Source organism: Acomys minous (assembly GCF_964271855.1).
Source record: "Acomys minous genome assembly, chromosome: 14".
In the NCBI taxonomy this organism is placed as follows: domain Eukaryota; kingdom Metazoa; phylum Chordata; class Mammalia; order Rodentia; family Muridae; genus Acomys; species Acomys minous.
The window spans coordinates 31204765-31224524 of record NC_140496.1 but is presented as its reverse complement, the minus strand read 5'-3'; the positions used below and the strand labels follow the sequence as shown (position 1 = coordinate 31224524).

The following is a 19760-nucleotide window of genomic DNA, read 5'->3' as shown; positions in this document are numbered from 1 at the left end:
TTTTATGTTTAATTCCTGCCCTACAGATGGGGTACAGCACATGGTTTAGCACTTTCTTGTTTGGCTTAGCCCTAGTTTCTACAGGCACCCTGGTTTCTCCTGTCCTATACACAGCCCTGGGGTTAGACTAGGCAGCCCCTCCAACTGTGACCCCCAGAGCAAAGGTGAATCTCATTCTTTTACTAGCCACCAGGTCCTACCCAGACCTGGCAGGGGACAATCCAGGGAGAGGACATTCCCAGCCTAAGAGAATGACATTTTACAGAGAAAAGAGCATGCTCAGAGAGGCGGAGCCACACATCCAAAGCCACACAGGAATAGCAGAGCCAGGTCTTCTCTTATTTTCCTGCTGCTGCATCCCAAGAAATAAACATGCATGTGAGCATCTTCCAGTACCAGGTCCCCAGAGGGTACTGACCCCACAGTGCACTGTGCCATCCTTTTTTCCTTTCTTATTCACTTTTTTTGTTTTGTTGAGACAGGGTCTCTCTCTAGCCTTAGCTATCCTGGACTTGCTTTATAGACCAGCCTGGTCTCGAACTTACAAAGATCCACCTGCATCTGCCTCCCAAGTGCTGGGATTAAAGGCATGCATCACCATGCCCAGCTTCTTATAAACTCTTTTTAGATGCTCTGAGCATGAACCCGGGGTGGGGCAGGGGTTGTTGGCCCTTCGCGAGCATTTCTCCTCTTCATCTCAGTAGCAAGCCTACAGAGTGCCTCAGAATGTCTCTGTTTACAGATAAATAATGCCACATCTCTGGGTCGGGTCACCAACCAAGAAAGGCAAGGATGGGGTGTGGCTGGTATATATCTATCCATGGTGTCAGAGGAGGCAGAGTCGGGGAGGGGGATGTCAGGCCCCTGGTAGAAGCAGCTCCAGCCCCTCTCTGTAATAGTTTACTTCTCGTTCTCCACAGTCCCCCCCCCCCAGGAGCCCAGTGCTGGCTCAGCCCATGTGTAAATCTCACCCCTGCAGTCTTTCATGGACATGCTACCTTCCAGTCAGCAACCTGCCTACTTCCAGGGCCACTGCATGAGATGCTGACCCCAGCCAGTGGCAGCCAGCTGTACCACTGACATAAGAACTCCTGTTTCCAGGGCCAGCCATCAGGGAGTCTGGGTACATAGGTTCTCACCAGGCCAGACACTCTGGCCCCCAGGTCTCCTGCAAGCCAGGGCCCAGGCTTTAAGCTACCTCATGTCACCACTTCCCTCTAGCCCAGGCTACATCTCTTCTCACCTACTGTGTTCTGAGGCATAGGCCCCCCCCTCACCACACATAGCTCCGAAGATACAGTCTCAGCCATGAGGTCTGGAGGCGATTGAGGCTGCTCGTGTGAGATGTGGTCCTGGGCTTAAAGTCTTGCTCAGCCCCAGAGTGATCTTTGTAAAGCTGGGTTCTTGCCCAAACGCATCTAGGGGCTCCCCTCTGTCTAGAGCCTCATCATCCCTGCAGGGTTAGTTACACTTCTACTTTTGGCTTTGTCTCCAAGGGCATAGGATCCCAGTTAGCTGCCCTGCCCAGGGTTCCCCAGGCCCTTGCCCTCATCTCCAGACATTTCCTGCTTTATTCTCTCTACAGAGTTGCCCTTTCTTGCTGCCAGCTCAAGGCATCGGGTATCTCAAACTCAAATTCAGACGGTGGATATGAGTGAAGTGACAAATGCCATCTGCCTGCAGGTGACAGCTGCTGTTTAGACCTTTCTCATGAGCACAGACCTTTCTCACACCACAGCCAGACCAACCCAGTTTCTGACAGGGCCTGCTGGCCCTTCTGTGGAAAGCTGGTTTTATTGTATTTTATTTGTTTTGTTTTGTTTTTGAGACAGGGATTCTCTGTTTAGCCCTGGCTATCCTGGAACTTGCTTTATAGACGAGACTGGCCTTGAACTTAGAGATCCTCCTACCTTTACCTCCTGAGTGCTGGGACTACAGCTGTGTGCCACTATGTCTAGCTTGAAAGCTGATTTTTGTTGTAGTTGTTTTTCAAGACAGGGTTTCTCTGTGTAACAGCCCTGGCTGTCCTGGAACTCTCTTTGTAGACCAGGCTGGCCTCACGCTCCCAGAGATCCACCTGTCTCTGCCCCCCCCCCCCAGTGCTGGGATTAATGGCATGTGTCACCACACCCTGCTTAAAAGCTGATTTTTTTTTTAAAGGTGGACAATTTTGTTTCAAAATCAATCAAAATAAAGACATCTAGGGGCATCTGGGACCTCAGGGTCCCTAGCCAGTTCCTCCATCCTACAACCCACAGCGATGCCTATTCAGCCCACCTCTCTTTAGTACCTAAGTACTGCAGGGCTGTGGGGTGTCCTTGCAGTTCCAACATTTGGAGGCTGATGCAGGAGAAGGGAGAGTTGGAAGCCAGCCTGGAATGTACAGCAAAGACCTAAGTAAATAAAACATAAAGACTCTTTTCAGACTTGTCCTAAGAATGTCACACAGTCACAGGTTTGAGGTGCAAAGTCACACTCTTTAATGTCAGCTACAATGTCACAGCCAATGGTGGTTCCTGACTCTTGGGAGAGAGAACTAGGGCAGGCCTTGGGAGAATCAGTTGTAGGGAAACCGTGTCCTGTGGCAGTGTAGATGGTGCCAGGAACCCCCTGTGTGAGCATGCTCAGACACTGAACAATGAAGCCTCAAAAAAGCTCTCCATAGTCTCCCACCAGGAAGTCCTCCCTGCCCTTGCCCTTGATCTGGGTGTGGCCCCCTGGCCAAGAGCCCCAAGAGAAAGCTCTGGGGTTGTACCTAATGACTCTGGCTCCCCTGTCCTGCCTGGGGGTACAAAGGGCTGAGGGGTTTACTATTCAAGGAAGGTGGAGATAAGCAGCAACTGCCCCCTAAAAGGTCTTCTCCTTCTCTTGAGGCATCCTTCTGTCCTTCATCCATCCGTCCATCTGTCCATTGGCTCCCCAGGTCCCCTCTCCCTTGTTTCAGAGGCCTCCAGCTGCTGTCACCCCTGAAACAAAGGAGGCGACAGAAATGTGGGCACCTGAATGGACAGACAGAGAATGGATGGACAAGCATCTGAGTGGCCAAGCAGAGGATGGATGGATGGATGGATGGATAGATGGATGGATGGATGGATAAGCATCTCAGTGGCCAAGCAGAAGCTAGGGGACAGAAAGGAGGAAGGAAGTGAACGTGTGTGCCTTGACCCTGAGTCACCCCATGTACTGTGTTGAACAGTGTCCCCGAAAAAGACACGCCCATGTCCTATCCTATTCTACATACATGTTACTTTATTTGGAAATAGGATCTTTGAAAACATGGTTGACATCAAGATCTCAAAGCAAGAACCTCCTGAGCTTAAGAGGCTTCCTTCTAACCAGCAATAGACACCCATCCAGGGGGGAGATGAGCAGAGGGGACAGGGAGCAGATAGAAGGGCAGTTAGAAGCAAGGAGGCCTAAGGTAGTCAGAAAAGCTGCAAGGATGGCTCCCCTCCTAGAGTCTCAAAAGGACTGGACCCTGATAGCACCTCAATTGTAGATTTATACACATTTGTCACAGCAGCCATAGGGATAAGCCTACATACGCTCCTGGTCTTTGTACTGAGCCTGTACCCACTCATGCCCTTTCCGGGAACTTTGGGGTAGCCTGATTGCAGCCCCCCTGAGACTCCCATATCCTTCCAGGGAGCCAGGAGGACACAGCACCCATCAGAGCCCTTCATAGTATATAGATGGTCCCTGCCCTGGGAAATTTTGGCCTTTGAACTTTAGGCTGACTGAGGAATCACCTGCCTGGCCGAATAGTGCCTAGTCTGCTACACATACATGACTTACTGAACCCAGTGCCTCTGGTTCTCCAAGGGTTGCCTTTGCCTGCTCTAACAGACATGAGTCCCTGTGTATCCAAGGATGGTCAGCCGCCCCAGAACAAAGTGAGCTTGCCCCACCCCTTGAAGCTGGCCAGATGTCTTCTTCCTATTGAGTGTTATTCTTGTTACTGTCAACCTTCTCACCTCCAAGGCCTGGGCTGCTTGTCTGCCCCTGGCTAAAGGGATTACTCAGTTTCAGAATGCTCTTGGAGACCATGGTCCAATAGGGCTGGGATTGGGCACAATTTTGTTCCTCATCCTAGGATGCCCTGTATCTAGGGTGATACAGGGGCTACATTGTGCATAAGCCTGAATGTTGCTTGGCTCACCAGAAGCCCGCCACATGTACCAGAAGCAGGCTGAAGCAGGTGGCAGCACACCGCCCATTGCTATTTGATGGATGGGTGAGTGAATGCAATATATTATTCAGTATATTATCTACTTCCAGTGGTACTATCCTGCCTGGTCTCAGCCTTCTGTCTTCCAATGATGCTCTCACATACCTTCCAACTCATCACAGGGGGAGAGAATCCTGGCTCAAGAGCTCTGGAGTCCCTAGAATCTGTTTCCCAAGAACTTCCCACTCCTTACTCTTTCCCAACCAAACCCACATCCAGCTTCCAGAGTCTAGTCCCCACTCCTGGGTAATTGCCAACAGGAAGGGGTGTGGGCTTGGTTTCACGCTTGTTTTCCTGACAGAGGCTGGAAGCCAATGAGGAAAGACTCTAACCACCAGTTCCATTCCTGCTATCCAGAGATGCTGAGCAGGAGCGGGCTCTCTCAACTCCAGGTTAGGAGACCCTAGCTGTGCCTCAGACCTAAGAATATCAAGCAGCCCTCCCTGAAACAAACATGGGGCCCAGGAGCATGGTACTTACTAGTCTGCACATCACACGTCTCAGGGCAGCCAGGCTCCTACATGGGGAGAAAAGAGTAGACCTGCCATGGCTGTCTCACCTCCCTCACCTCCCTCCCTCCTGTCAACAGCTCCCTGTTCCAGCCTGCTCTCCTGAGGCTGAAGCTACCGGCTGCTCTGGTCCCTTCTTCCTCTGGGACCAGAGCTCGTTCCCAGCTTTTGCTCAGGCTGGACAGCCCTTCTACTTGCTCTATGAAACAGCATCCTTTCTGTCCAGCATCTGGAAATCTTTTCCCTGCTATGTCTGCTTCCCCTGATGCCCTGGTTCCTGCCCCTTAGCCCCTTTTAAGCTTGGAAACCTCTGGAGCCAGCGCACTCCGCACCCTCAGAGGCAGCATGATGAAGGGTATGAAGCAAAGCCTGGCTTCCAGTACCTTCTGCTCAGCCTCCCTCAGCACTGAGCCAGCTCTGCTGGGCCTAGAGCCAGTGAGGAAAGGACAGGGTACTTGGCTCAGTGAGACCAGGTAGGGTGCCCTGAAACAGCTGCAGCAAGGTGCCTACTCAGAGGTGTTGGGGCCCAGAGGCCCTGGACCAGTCCAGGCCCACCTCTCTCTGGCTAAAACATCTTACTTTCAGAGCTCTTTCCTGTGTTTTTCCCCAAGGCTGGGTGGTAGCAGAACTGTTCATCTATTTCTCAGGGGGATAAAGCGGGGTTCCCAGAGGACCAGAGCCAACATCACATAGCCAAGACTGAGAGTAGGCTTTCTATTTCCGCATTCTAGGTGCTTCTATGGAGATGTGAGTCATTCCCCAAAAAAGAGAATCAGGCCCTAGGAACACTCATGGAGCCTGTGGGCTTCCTAGGACCCTCACTTCTTCCTAGAACTTTCCTGGTCTCGGAATCCATGTGCATTCATGGGCGTCACTTCCACTAGTAAGCCTTCCTTGATGCTCCAGCAGGCTCCATCTCTGAGCTCCTCTATCCCTGTAGAAGTCCCTAGGAGGCTGTAAGCTCCTGACTGGTGAACCAGTACTGTGGCTGCAGTGCCTGAGAAAATGTGTGCATGCAGGCAGGCTTCAAGGCTGAGTCGCCACTGATGGCTCCCTTCTTGCTGCGTCCCTAACCCCAGGGACACAGGGCAACTACCCAGCCCTTATCTGAGCTTCCAAGATCCCTCCCTCACCACCACCCAGCCGGGGCCTCTTCTGCCTGGCCATCCACTCACCTGCTCCGTGGCTTTCCCATGGAGCACGGGCTGTGGCAGGGCCATCTCCAGCCTGTGTAGGAGCCACTCGATCAGCCTATAGTGGAGAGATGAGCTGAATCCAGGCGAGAAGGCTTGGGGTGGGATATTGGGGCTGATAACAGGCCTTCCAGGAGGCAGGTCAAGCCAACTCCGCGTCTCTAACTCTGAAGACCCCCTTCCTCCCCTCCCCATCTTTTCCAGGCAACCCTAGAAGATAGCTCACCTCGGCTCTCATCTACACCTTGCTTCAGATATGATTCCCAGTCTCTCACACACCTCAGGGCATGCCAGGGTCTGAGCATTGGGAAGCACCCATCCCAATTTTAAAATGCATGCTGCCTTTGGTCCAACAACCCCACCCATTTACTCCTGATCACCAAATAGAGCATGTTTTTGGTTGCAAGAAAAATGTGACATGCACTTGGGAGGCAAAGGCAGGTGGATCTCCATGAGTTCAAGGCCAGCCTGGTCTACAAAATGAGTCCAGCATCTGGAAATCTTTTCCCTGCTATGTCTGCTTCCCCTGATGCCCTGGTTCCTGCCCCTTAGCCCCTTTTAAGCTTGGAAACCTCTGGAGCCAGCGCACTCCGCACCCTCAGAGGCAGCATGATGAAGGGTATGAAGCAAAGCCTGGCTTCCAGTACCTTCTGCTCAGCCTCCCTCAGCACTGAGCCAGCTCTGCTGGGCCTAGAGCCAGTGAGGAAAGGACAGGGTACTTGGCTCAGTGAGACCAGGTCTCACTGGCTCACTAGAGCCAGGACTACACAGAGAAACCTTGTCTTTGGAAGAAAAAAAAAAGTGAAATGATTCTAAGTGCTCCTGTGTGGTTAAATAAACAAAGCACTACATTGCTCTTTGCAGTGATTGAAAGAATAAAGTAGAATTGGTATATAAAACAATTTCTGAAGCCAGGTGCAGTGGTGCACACCTGTAATCCAAGCACTCTGGGAGACAGAAGCAGGCGGATCTCTTGTGAGTTTGTGACCAGCCTGGTCTACAAAGGGAGTCCAGGACAGCTAAGGCTACACAAAGAAACACTTTCTGGGGGAGGAGGGGCAGAACACACTACCTCTGAGGGACTTTTTTAAAAAGTATGTTGTGGGCTGGAGAGATGGCTCAGTGGTTAAGAGCACTGTCTGCTCTTCCAAAGGACCTGGATTCAATCCCTAGCACCCACATAGCAGCTCCTAACTGTCTGTAACCCCAGATCCAAAGGATCTGACACTTACATACCAGTGCACATTTTTAAAAAAAAGTATGTTTTATGTATGTGTGTGTGGTTTATGCATATGAATAGGTGTGTATATCTATGCAAGGATGCAGAGGCCAGAGAAGGTGGCAGGTACACCCCCCCGCCATCATTCTCTGCCTTGTTCCTTTGAGGCAGAGTCTCTCCCATCTTTTCAACTAGGGTGGCAGGCAGCAGGCAATCCCTCTGTCTCCATCCCCTGCCTCAGTGCTATACTTATAGACCTGCACAGGACCATGCCCACTTTTACTTGGGTGCTGGGTTCTGAATTCTGACCCTCATGATCATGAAATGAGCTTCTACAGAAAGCACTCTTAACTACTGAGCCATCTTCTCCAGATCCTGAGGGACTTCTTTTTTTAAGTGGAAAAAAAAAGATGTAAAAGAATGCATGCAGCAGGGCATGGTGGCGCACACCTTTAATCCCAGCACTCAGGAGGCAGAGGCAGGCAGATCTCTGTGTGTTCGAAGCCAGCCTGGTCTACAAAGCAAGTCCAGGACAGCCAAGTCTACACAGAGAAACTCTGTCTTGAAAAGCCCCCCCCTCAAAAAAAAAGAATGCATGCAATTTGTTTTTGATAAAGGTGTGTTTGTGTGTGTGTGTGTGTGTGTGTGTGTGTGTGTGTGTGTGTGTATGTATGTTCCTTTTTTGGAGACAAAACCCGGCTATAGAGTCCAAGCTGGCCTTGAACTTATGATCCTCCTGCTGCCTCGGCTTCCTGAGATTACAGGTGGGCACTTGGTACATGTTTAAGGGGCAAGCGCACTCCCCTGCCTAGATGATGGAGGAAGATGCTGATGAGGTTTGCCTGGAGAGTTTGAGTTTTCGCCCAAGTGAAAGTGCTAAGTTTTCTGACTTAGCAAATTCATACTGAGCAAAGCACTGAGCCTGCTCCTTGTAGGAGGGGTGTGTGTGGCCTTTAGGGGGCTCACCTGACAGGGTCACCAGGTGGTGGCAGGGAAGAGGCTTGGAAGCCAGGCTGGGGTTCTGCAGCTGGCTCCTCCTCAGGCTCCGGTGTTCCAGGATTGGGCTGGGAGCGAGGGTTCTCCGTGGGCTCTATCTCCATCGGGGGTCCTGGAGGATCTGAATGGTAGGAAAACCAGAACTAAAGACCCCATGGTAGGGCTTCGTTCAACCCCTCCTGGGCATAAAGGGCCAGATTTGGATAAGTGACACAGCTGGGTGACCATGTCACAGCTGGGGGACCAACCTAATATCCAACAGCCCAGGAATGGAAAGGGACACATCCAAGCTTGTGAAATCCAGCTGACTCAAGCTGCTGGTGTCCCATATCTGACGAAGGAGGTGCTTCCAGTGTCTAAGCAAGGTCTGAACTCTCCCCTTGCCCGGCTGAGAACTAAGACTTCCCTGAGACCACACACACATGCATGCACGCACACACACACACACACGTACACACGCACATAAGCACACGCACACAGTATTCAGGTTCCCCCTGGAGCCTACTCTGTGACCACTTAGGAAGCCCCCTACTCCTTCTCTGTACCTGGGTCCAAGACAGCAGCCTCAGGTTCAGCTTTCCAAGCCTGGATGACAGAGACAGGTCATGGTCAAAGCCAGCCCTCCATATATACCCTAACCACCACTTTGACCAGCTATGCCCTGACCACAGGTGCTTGCACATGTGTACATGAGTGCATACACATGTGCCTGGTGCTGGTGATGGGTCTATGATGACTAATCTTTGTTAACCTGATTCGGAATCACCTAGGAGACATGCCTCTGGGCAGGTCTTTTAGGGCGTTTCCAAAGTGGTTCAACTGTAGAGGGAGACTCACTCTGGTCGTGGGTGGCACCATGCCATGAGTTGGGGTCCCAGACTCAACAAAAAATGTTTAAGAAAGATACAGACAGACAGATCCACCATCATTCACTTCTGTCTGCAATGTGACCTGCTACCATGGTCCCCCGCCCCATGGTGGATGGGCACCCATGTTAAACCGTGAGCTAATATATAAACTCTTTAGACATCTTTTGTCAGGAATTTTGTCTCATCACCAAGAAAAGTAATTAATACAGTGGCCCTGTCTTGCTCCCAAATGTCCCCAGACTCTAGACAGTCACTCTTCCCATGAAGGACACTGCAAAGAAAAGATCTACCCTCCAACGGGTGTTGGGGATTGATCATGGCCTGCTGGAGTAGGCAGCTCCCTGGGCCCCCAACCTAACCCCAACCCATCACTTACTTGGGAGGGCTTAGGGGGCTGGGGCAGCACTTTCTCCAGGTTCTGCTCAAGCCACCTGAGCAGCCACAGGCTGGACCTGCAGAAGGGTCAGTGGTCAGCGAGAGGGTGGCCTGAAATAAGATCCATCAGGGCTAGCTTGACTGCCCACTAGGATCTAGGCCCGGCCAGCCTTCCGCACCTGGGGAAGGAGCCAACAGCCCAGGGAATGAGGGAGTGAAGGGGTGAAGGGAAGGGGGCAGCTGGGTGGAAGGCATGAGTCTGGGTTTCTTGCAGAAATCACAAAATGGTTCTTCAGACCAACTGGGGACATGGCAACCTGAAAAGTTAATAATTGGCAATAGGACTTCATATCAAATCCTACGTTTCCAGGAGTCACAGGCTGTGAGACTGAGACAACCAAGTTGGCATATTCCCCACGGTGGTCCAAGGCATGCTTCAGATGCTACGTCGCCCCCACGCTCCCAGAAGGCTGTCTGCACAGAGCTTATGTATGCTCCCTCTCCGTCTCAGAGGTGGCCCTGCACAGTCTCCAGCAAGCAGCAGAAAGCGTGGGCAGCCCGACACACTACCCCATTATACAGATAAGAAAAGTGAGGTTGGGGGGCCGGAGAGATGGCTCAGAGGTTAAGGGCACTGGCTGCTCTTCCAAAGGTCCTGAGTTCAATTCCCAGCAACCACATGGTGGCTCACAACCGTCTATAATGAGATTTTGTGACCTCTTCTTCTTTTTGGGGGGGGGGTATGATTTTTTAATTTATTCATATTACATCTCAATTGTTATCCCATCCCTTGTATCCTCCCATTCCTCCCTCCCTCCCATTTTCCCCTTACTCCCTTCCCCTTCGACTGTGACTGAGGGGGACCTCTTCCCCCTGTATATGCTCATAGGGTATCAAGGCTCTTCTTTTGTGACCTCTTCTGGTCACATGCAAGCAGAGCACTGTATATGTAATAAATAAATAAATCTTTAAGAAAGAAAGAAAGAAAAAAAAGTGAGGTTGAAAAGAGGAAAGAGATATGCTTCAGGCCACACAGGAGGTGGCAAAAGTCCCTGCTCTCAGCTCTGTGCACACTGCTTAGCCTACTACAGACAACAGTGCCTCTTGCTGACAAGGACTTACTCAGTGTCTTGAGTCCTGGAAGCTTCATCTGAGCCATCTGCAGACCCTACAGAGCCAGGAAATAAAGGGCAGGAGGCAAGATGAGGACAGGTTGTTCAGTGGGTGCAAAACGGCACATAGAGCTCTTCAGAAGTCCTGGCTGCATAGATTCGACCACAATTGAACACTGTATATCTCAAAGTCTAGAGAAAAGACTAGCTATTTTCCCCAGGAAGAGAATTGTCTGAGGAAATAGGTTTAGCCAGATTACAGAAGCATTCGACTAACGAAACACCACAGGTAGCCATTAAAATGCACAGTGTTGCGTTTTATGTATCAGTTTAAAAAACAAAACAAAACAAAAACAAATCAACAAGCAGGGCATGGTGGCACAGGGCTGTGATCCCAGCACTCTGGAGGCAGGGACAGGAGGATCACTGTGAGTTTGAGGTCAGCCTGGTCTACAAATTGAGTCCAAGGCGACACAGAGAAAGCCTGTGTCTAAAAAACCAACAAACAAACAAAAACCCCCACAAACTAATAGATTGGAAAAATATCCAGGAAGTCAATAGGGAAGGAAGGAAGGAAGGAGGGAAAAGGGCAGGAAAGAGAGAGCAAGTGTAATGTCATCAAGAGCAAGCACCTGCCTGGAACCCTGGGTCAGCCAGCGTGGCGCAGCACTGAGACACCCAAGGCCAGTGGAGGAGCCACTCCCAGGATTTCCCATGGAAATCCTCCCCATGCAGGTCCCATCCCAGTAGCCCCTTAGAGGCTCCCACCCCTGGAAGGCCACCCTCATTTGTTCCTCTTACCTGGGTCCCCAGTACCACAGTGCCCCAAAATCTGTGCTCTGCCCTGCAAAGACAGACAGACATTACACAGAGTCCAAGGAGAAGCTTCCCTAGGCCCCACAATCCCCTGCGGACCCTTTTCCCACCTGCCCTTGTACCTGATCTGGGTCTCCCACGCCAGCAGCCAGGTTCTGGCCCCCGCTGCTGCTACAGACGGGCTGTGGCACCACCTTCTCCATGCCCCTCCAGAACCAAGTCAGCATCCAGGCGCTGGGGCTGCCAAGGGATGAGGACAGGAGTCCACTCTCAACCCCCGCCCCCACCTCCACCCCCACCACATCAGAGTAGCAGTCTGCAGTATCCCAAAGGATTTGACATGAGTTTATCTCCCTTTGGTGAGTCTCTAAAACTTTACTCCCTCTCTAAAAAGCACAGGGTAGGGCTGGAGAGATGGCTCAGAGGTTAAGAGCACTGACTGCTCTTCCAGAGTTCCATCCCCTGCAACCACATGGTGGCTCACAACCATCTAAGATTGTGATCTGATGCCCTCTTCTGGCCAGCAGGTATACTTGTAGTAAATTCTTTCAAAAAGAAACAAATTAAAAAAGAAAGAAAATAAACCTTAATTTAAAAAGACAGAGGAGGACTTGCACAAACTGTTGCACCAAGGACATTGCAAGCAGAGACCCTAGAACCCCCCCCCCCTGTTCTGATGCAGCCTGTAGCCAATGGACAGCTCATTCTCCACATGGGGAATGGGGGATGGGGGGGGGGCGGGAAGCAGGGGACAGCCTCTGACATGCCCCCAATTTGATTACTGCCCCTAGTGGAGAGGCCCTGTAGGAACACAGAGGAAGGGGATACAGACTAACCAGATGAGACCTGATAGGCTGTGGCCAGACAGTGGGGGAAGGCCACCTGTCAGAGGTCTAGGGGAGGGGAATAGGGTGGAAGAGGGAGGGAGGGTGGGAACAGGAAGATAGGATAGGCTCTAGGAGATTACAATCGGGATGTTATGTGATGTTTTAAAAATCTTTCCTGAGTTGTTCCAAGAATTAAAGCCCAAACTAATTCCTGAGTTTTGAATAGAATGTATCAGTAAGAGAATCTGTGCCCACAAGAGCAGTATGATATTTTTGAAGAGTGAAGTATACTTATCTGAGCCTTATATATTTCTACAATATTTATTTGGTGGTGCAACTAAGTAAAATTTCAAACTTGAAGCTTAAGAGTAATTTAAAGAGACCTATAATCCCAATGAGAGAGAGGCAATCATTAAAAGTATAAGCGCCTACCCCTCCCCCAGAAAAGTTCAAGGCCAGAAAAAAAAAAAGAAAAAGAAAAAGAAAAGAAAAATACAGGGTGGCCTGCAGTCCCTAGCCACAGAGGCCAGGGAGACCTGGCCTCCAGCTGCCCCATACAGCACAGCCAGCCTCTCTCTAAACCCCAATTAGCTTGCCCCCTGCCGGCATCCTCAGATTTGGTACTCCAAGAGGATGCCCTTAGAGCAATGGTTCTCAATTTGTGGGTCTTGATCTACCTGAGGGTCAAATCACCCATCCATAGGATTCATTGGAAAACACAGATATTTGCATTACGATTCACAACAGTAGAGAATTTACAGTTATAAAGTAACAACAAAAACAATTTTAAGGTGGGGGTGGAGAGTCACTGCAACATGAGGAACTGTATTGACAGGGTCAGGGCATTAGTGAACTTGAGAACCATTGTCTTAGAGTATCTCTAGAGGCAGAGGCAGAAGCTGATCAGTTCGTGGGAGGAGCCTGGGCCCCTGCTATTCATTAGCCGCAGCCCAAGATCTGCTTTGCAAGACAAACTCCACCAGCCTGAGGACCACTGGCTTCACTGGGAAGCCAATAGCTCCAGCTGTGGTCTGATACCACCCCAGCGTTAATACCATTGTGGCTCCCTAACATTACTGTGGCCTGCCCTCTCTTGCCCATCATCAGCATCCACGTGGTGCTCAGAACACTCCCAGCCCCCATACAAGTGCCCCCCACCCATTTCCTGATGCTCTGGGCCTCACAGCCCTGACTCACACCTGTCTCCTTCATGCTAGTGGCTCCCATTGGGAGAGGAGAAGGTGATACGGTACCTACCTGTTCACCTTGGCGCCATCAACCTGGGCCTGGAAGGTGGGCTGAGGAGGGTCAGCTTCCTGGGCCTCTGGCAAAACAGAATTCCCCCGGTTTCAGATACGGAGCCCAGGGGCTCCATTTCTCCCTTGCTGGGGAGATCAAGTCAGGCAGAGCAGCCATAGGGCAGCAAGGGGTTAGAAGGTAAGCTTTTCAGGCCAACTCAACTGAAAAGACACCCAGGAGCCCACTCCTAGTGTCCCTGAGCCTGTGAAGTGAGCTAGCAGCCTGGAGCTGGGCTCTGGGAGGGGAGGGGACCCACACACACATACACTACCCACCCACCCCACCGCGACCTCCAGCCAGCCAGCCTGGGTCCCAGCACTCACCTTGAAGGCCAGGGCCTGCCTCAGCCACGCCTCCCCCCTCCATAGGCTCCTCAGGTGGCTGTGGGGTTCAAATGGGACTTGTAAGCCTTGACCGGAGGCTGCCTGGCACAAAGGACAGCCTCTGTTTCCTTCTGGGGACCCGCAGCCCCGAAGTTGAATGATTCATTTCGGGATCATCTCTGAAGTCCTGCCGGCCTCACTCTCCACCAGGGCTCCTCCTTCCTGGCACCTCAGGGGCGCTGCACCCCAGGCTGGGGCCTCCACCTCCCAGTCTCATATCTCCCAACCCACAAGGAGCTGTTCCACTTCAGTGGCTTGAGAAGCGGGAAGAGCCATAGGGCAGTGTGGAGAACAGGGGGCCACAGGTGCTCCCCAGTCAGGCCTCTTCCTCCTGGTGCCCAAACTTTCCTTCCTGCCTCTGCCGTTTGCCTCTGTCCTGTCCCTGTTGCCACCTCGACTCCTGCACACTGTGTGCAGTTATACACAACCACACGTGGGCCTCCATGTAGACACCCACAGGTTTAGACCCATACCTGGGCCTGGAGGACAGTGGGTAGAGAAGAGACAGATTTCTGGGCCTCTGGAAATAGCTCCATATGTCAGATCTAGTCCCCCAAGAGGTCTGTTTCTCCCTGAGGTCATATTTACATCTATGCGCACACAGACATGAGCATGCATATCATACTATTGTGCATACAGCAGCGATACACATGTATGCACACATATATAAAACCATTCATATACATACTTTTATCTACTTGCATATAAACATGTCAACAATATAAATATATGCATATACATACATGCATGCATGCACACACATGTACATAGATGTGTCAGTGTACAAACACATGAGCATGTGTATAATAAGATACATTTGCATATGCATAAAGACAGATTTGCATCTACATATGCATGTGTATGCTCAGTCACATAAACAGGCATTTGAACAATTATGTAAGCATGTGCATATGCACATGTATACATATACAAATATACATGCATCTAAAATAAACACAAGTATACATGTAGCATATAAATATATATACAGAGATGTGCAAATGTATGAACACACAAGTATATTCACAGACACATAAGTGCACACTCAGCAATGTGCACATATACATGGAAACGTATGCACAGTGCACACAGTAAACATATGTGCATGCACCTACATACAAATGCACAACACGGTCCTATATACCAAAACTTGACATGATAATAATAATAATAATAATGTGTGCTCACAGCACACTATTATAAATATACCATATGGACATACACACATGCACACACTATACCTGTCTCCTAAACACACTCTGTACTAGCCCAGGAAAAACGTTTTTTCTTCCAGAAATACCTTGCTTCTGCAGCTTTCCAGGTAAAACTCCTTCACCAAGCCTCTGCGAGTAGGGAGCACGCCCCACCAGCTTCCAACTTCAGAGGTTCAATGACCCTTGCTCACGAGTTCCCTTAAGTCGTAAGAGCAGAGCTGGAGCCGGTGCCTCACTAGCCCTGTCTCCTGGCAGAAGGGGTTGATGGGCACTTGTCTGCCAAGCCCCAGGGGCAATGCCTGATTGATTCATCTTTATGCTCTAGCGCAGGATCTAGCATCAATTAGAAGCTAAATGAAATCTGCTTAATTGAGATGCTAAATTAGTTGTCATCAGGCCCCTGAAGGGATGAGATGTGGAACTGGCAAGTTTTGATACACTTGAAGGAACATTCTAGAAAAACATTCCTCAGTGTAGCACATGGACCAGTGCCAGCCTGCAAACTGCTAACTGGTCCATGGTGATTGAACAGTTTGGATCAAAAATTAAGGGTTGGTGAGGTGGCTCTGTGGGTAAAGGTGCTTGCTGTTCGGCCTGAGGACATGTCCCACGTAAGTGTTATCCTCTGACCCCTATGCATGCATACACAATAAATGTAATAAATTATATAAAAAAATTTACCTCACGTCTCAAAGTGTATGTACTCAGTGGAACACTAATCTTAAATTATTTGTTTGTTTGTTTATTGGTTTCTGAGACAGGGTTTCTCTGTGTAGCCCTTCCTGTCCTGGAACTCACTCTGAGGACCAGGCTGGCCTTGAACTCCAAGATATGACTGCCTTTGCCTCTCAAGTCTGCCCCCACTACTTGGCTTGTTTTGTTTTTCAAGACAGGGTTTCTCTATGTTATCTTGGCCATCCTAGACTCTCTTTGTAGACCAGGCTGGCCTCGAACTCACAGCAATCCGCCAGCCTCTGCCCCCCCTGCCCCTTGCCCACCCACACACCCCCCACACCCCCGAGTGCTGAGATTAAAGGCGTGTGCGTGCCACCACGCCCAGCTTTTTTTTTTAAGATAACATAATTACATCATTTCTTCCTTCCCTTTTCTTCCTCCAAATCCTTCCAAAAACTCCTCCTTGCTCTTTTTTAAATTCATGACCTCTTTATTACTGTCATATAAATATGCATATTTGTATATACATATATAATCCCAAATACATAAATATAGCCTGCTCAGTCTGTGTAATGTTATTTGTATGTATGTTTGCAAGGCTGACCATTTGGTACTGGATAACCAATTTGTGTGCTCTTCCCTAGGGAAGACTATTTCTCCCACTCTCAGAATTCCTGTAATTTCTCATATAGGGTTGAAGCCTTCTAGGCTTTCCCTCCCCTGCTCTGTCCACTTTAGCATGTCTATTGTTGCTATCTTTGGACCACTAATGTTCAAATACTGTTTAAGGGGCTAGAGAGATAGATCAGTGGGTAAGAACACTTGCTGCTCGCAGAGCACTCAGGGACCTAGCATCCATCAGGCAGCTCACAGCTATGCTTCAAGAAGCTGATGCCCTCTTCTGGCCTCTGCTGGCACTGCACTCGTGTGAGCATGCACATACACACACACACACACTATTTAAAATAAATCCAAGGAAGGATAGCAGGCTACAAAGAAGAGACTTGATACCTTATGAGCATATACAGGGGGTGGAGGTCCCCCTCATACACAGTCATAGGGGAAGGGGAGTAAGGGGAAAATGGGAGGGAGGGAGGAATGGGAGGATACAAGGGGTGGGATAACAATTGAGATGTAATATGAATAAATTAATAAAACATATTTTAAAATACTATTTTTTAGAATCTATATTAATTTCTTATTTCCTGCATTGAGAAAGTCTTCCTACAAAACAAGTACCAACTGAAGGAAGTGGTACACTGATATTCCAAAGCTATTTCTCAATCTCCTTGTGGGCTGGAGACAAATGCATCATGCACCAGAGTCTATGAACCAGAGCAGTGTCTCTGCTCTCTGCTCCAGAGGCTGACAAATATGACCACAGGATACTTAGAGCCCACTGCCTAGTTTTGTAAATAATGTATATGTATTTGATGTGTGCATGTTCTTGGGGAGAGTGGTCACACATACCATACACGTGTGGTACCACAACCCCAGATATCAGTCCTTTTGACTCCCACCTCATTTTGAGTTAGGGGTCTCTGCTTTTTTTCAATGTTAACCAGGCTGGCTGGCCAATGAGCCTCCAGGGATTTGCCTCTCTGATCCCATCTCCTTGGAGAAGTGCTAGGAATACAGATGCTTATGCAAATGCATCCAGACTTTACACAGCTTCTGGGGAATTTGAACTCAGGTCCTTGTGTTTACATGGTAAATGCTTTTACCTTCTGAGCCACCTCTTCAGCCCCATGAATGCATTTTGCCAGCACACAGCTATGCTCACCGTGACACATTTTATACAACTGTGCTCCTGCTGTAGACGGCAGGGCTGAGCAACTGAGGGAGCTGGCATGGCTCACAAAGCCTGTCTCACCTTTCACAGAACCAGCCTTGAGCAAGCAAGCCTGTGTGGACCTGCGTGGCTTCATTCAGATGTGCACTGAGCCAGCGACCACATTACCCGCTGGCTACCACGTCCCCTCTTGAGAAAAACCCATGCTGATGAGTCCCTGACCAGCAAGGCCAGGCTGCCCTCCTCGCCCTCTCCCCTCACCAGGGTCTGGACCTCCGGCGCAGCCTCTTCAGGGGCCATTTCAGGTTCCGCCTCTGGTTCTGGCTCTGGTTCTGGCTCTGGTTCCGGCTCAGGTTCTGGTTTTGCCTCAGGTTCCAACTCTGCTTCTGGCTGTGCTCTGTCTGCCTCCTTGGTCTTCTGAGGGGTCCCCGGAGGCTGGGGCAGCACCTTCTGGACCCAGCCCAACATCCTGACACCTGTAAGTGACAGAATCTTCAACTGCACTGGAATGCTCACAGGCACTGTCCTCATTCATGGCCACTTTGTGGGTTGCGCGTGCCCTTTACCACGCCTCATCTTTAAAAATATTTCTGCAGTAGGTGCTGAGGTTAAGAGCACCAGCTGCATATATAATAAAATAAAATAAAAATATTTAATAAAAAAGAAAAATAATAAAATTTTAAAAAGAGCCCCTGCTGCTCTTCCATAGGACCCCTATTTGTTTCCTAGCACCCATGTCAATCAGCTTATAAGCATCTGTAACTCCAGTTAAAGGAGACCTACTACTTTCTTCTGGCCACTATGAGCACCCATGCGTACCTGGAATACAGACACATACACAGTAAAAATAAATATTTTTCAGAGATTCTGAAATTTTGCTCAGTCCTTTGTGCACGCCAGCCCCAGACTTGCATATCTGCTCCCTGGCCCTGCAGTCAGAATTCCAGAATGCGATACACTTCTATATCATGTGTGGCCTCTGACCCTGAATTCTTTCATCTAGCACATGTATCAGAGAGTCCTTTGTAAGTGTTCCTGTCACTAATTCGTTTATTTCTATTACGGAGTACTAGACTATGGTATGGATTTTGCATACTTTGCATATCCATTTCCAAGCTGAGGGAACATTTTCAGGGGCAGGGCGGGGGGGGGGGGGGGGGGAGTCAAATAAAGTATACACAAATAAAAGTATCTCTTCAAATGTTATCAAAGGCTAGCTATTGAAAAGAATCTGAACGTTCATCATGGATAAAGTCTGCATTAAGTGAATTGTAATTCAGCCAATAATGGGATACGTGGGAACACATTCGTTTGAACGGGAGATGCACATGCGCCAGCACTGTAATGAGTTAGACTCTCTGTGTCTCTGTTTGTCGGTCTGCAAAGTGGGAGGCACTGAAGCCAGGCATGGTGGTGCCCACTTAGACTCCAGCAGTTGAGCAGTGGAGGCAGAAGAATCCAGGCCAGCCTGAACTAAAACAAACGAACAAAACAAAAAGAGGAGGTACTGATAGTCTCTACCTTGTGGGCAGAGTGTGAGAATAAAATCCACTAAGAGAGCCAGGCATGGTGGCACATGGCTTTGATCCCAGCATTTAAGAGACAGGGATAGGCAGATCTCTGCAAGTCCGGGCCAGATGGCTACACAGTGAAACCCTATCTCAAAGCAAAGCAAACAAACAGACAAAAGCAAAACAACAACAACAAAAAATGATAAAGGTGACATTCTCAGACCACTGACTGAGCTCCGACATAATTTTGAGTTGTCTGTTCAGATAGCAGCAGCAGCAGCAGCAGCTAGCCAGTGACTACCATGCTGAGGGCTTCATAAAGACTGGTCAAGACTACAGAGGTGGCTTAGTGGTTAAGAGCGCTTCCTGCTCCTCCAGAGCTCCTGAATTCAATTCCCAGCAACCACATGATGGCTCACAACCATCTATAATGAGATTTGATGCCCTTTTCTGGCATGCAGGTGTACATGAAGATGTATTCATAATAAATAAATCTTTAACAACAACAACAACAAAAAGACTACAGGGACAGGTACTGAGTGTGAACACCAACTATGGGACATCATATATTGCAGAAGCCTGTGACAGAGAAGAAACACCAGAGGCTTAGGAACAGAAAGTCTGCATTGTCTAAGATAACACTAGCAGGTGATTTAACCCCAGCTCTCAGGAGGCAGAGGCGGGCAGATTTCTGTGAATCTAAAGCCACCTTGGTCTACATAACAAATTCCAGACCAGCCAG

At 49.5% G+C, this 19760-nt stretch overlaps 1 protein-coding gene across 6 annotated transcripts in view; it reads right to left on the bottom strand.

The window, feature by feature from the left end:
- CNGB1 (cyclic nucleotide gated channel subunit beta 1) overlaps positions 1-19760 on the bottom strand; it is a 75460-nt gene that overhangs the window by 49005 nt on the left and 6695 nt on the right. For 4 of the 6 annotated variants that reach the window (XR_014774533.1, XM_084757095.1, XM_084757096.1 and 1 more), the window contains exons 2-12: positions 17769-17983; positions 13767-13824; positions 13402-13468; positions 11440-11557; positions 11303-11345; positions 10512-10557; positions 9391-9466; positions 8691-8730; positions 8116-8266; positions 5913-5988; positions 4709-4745 (exon numbers count right to left, since the gene is read on the bottom strand). Coding sequence is in view for 5 of the 6 variants with exons in the window: in XM_084757095.1 (XP_084613221.1) it covers positions 4709-4745; positions 5913-5988; positions 8116-8266; positions 8691-8730; positions 9391-9466; positions 10512-10557; positions 11303-11345; positions 11440-11557; positions 13402-13468; positions 13767-13824; positions 17769-17983 (927 nt within the window). In the remaining variant the exon portion in view is untranslated. The other 2 variants (XM_084757098.1, XM_084757099.1) reach the window with 2 other exon arrangements.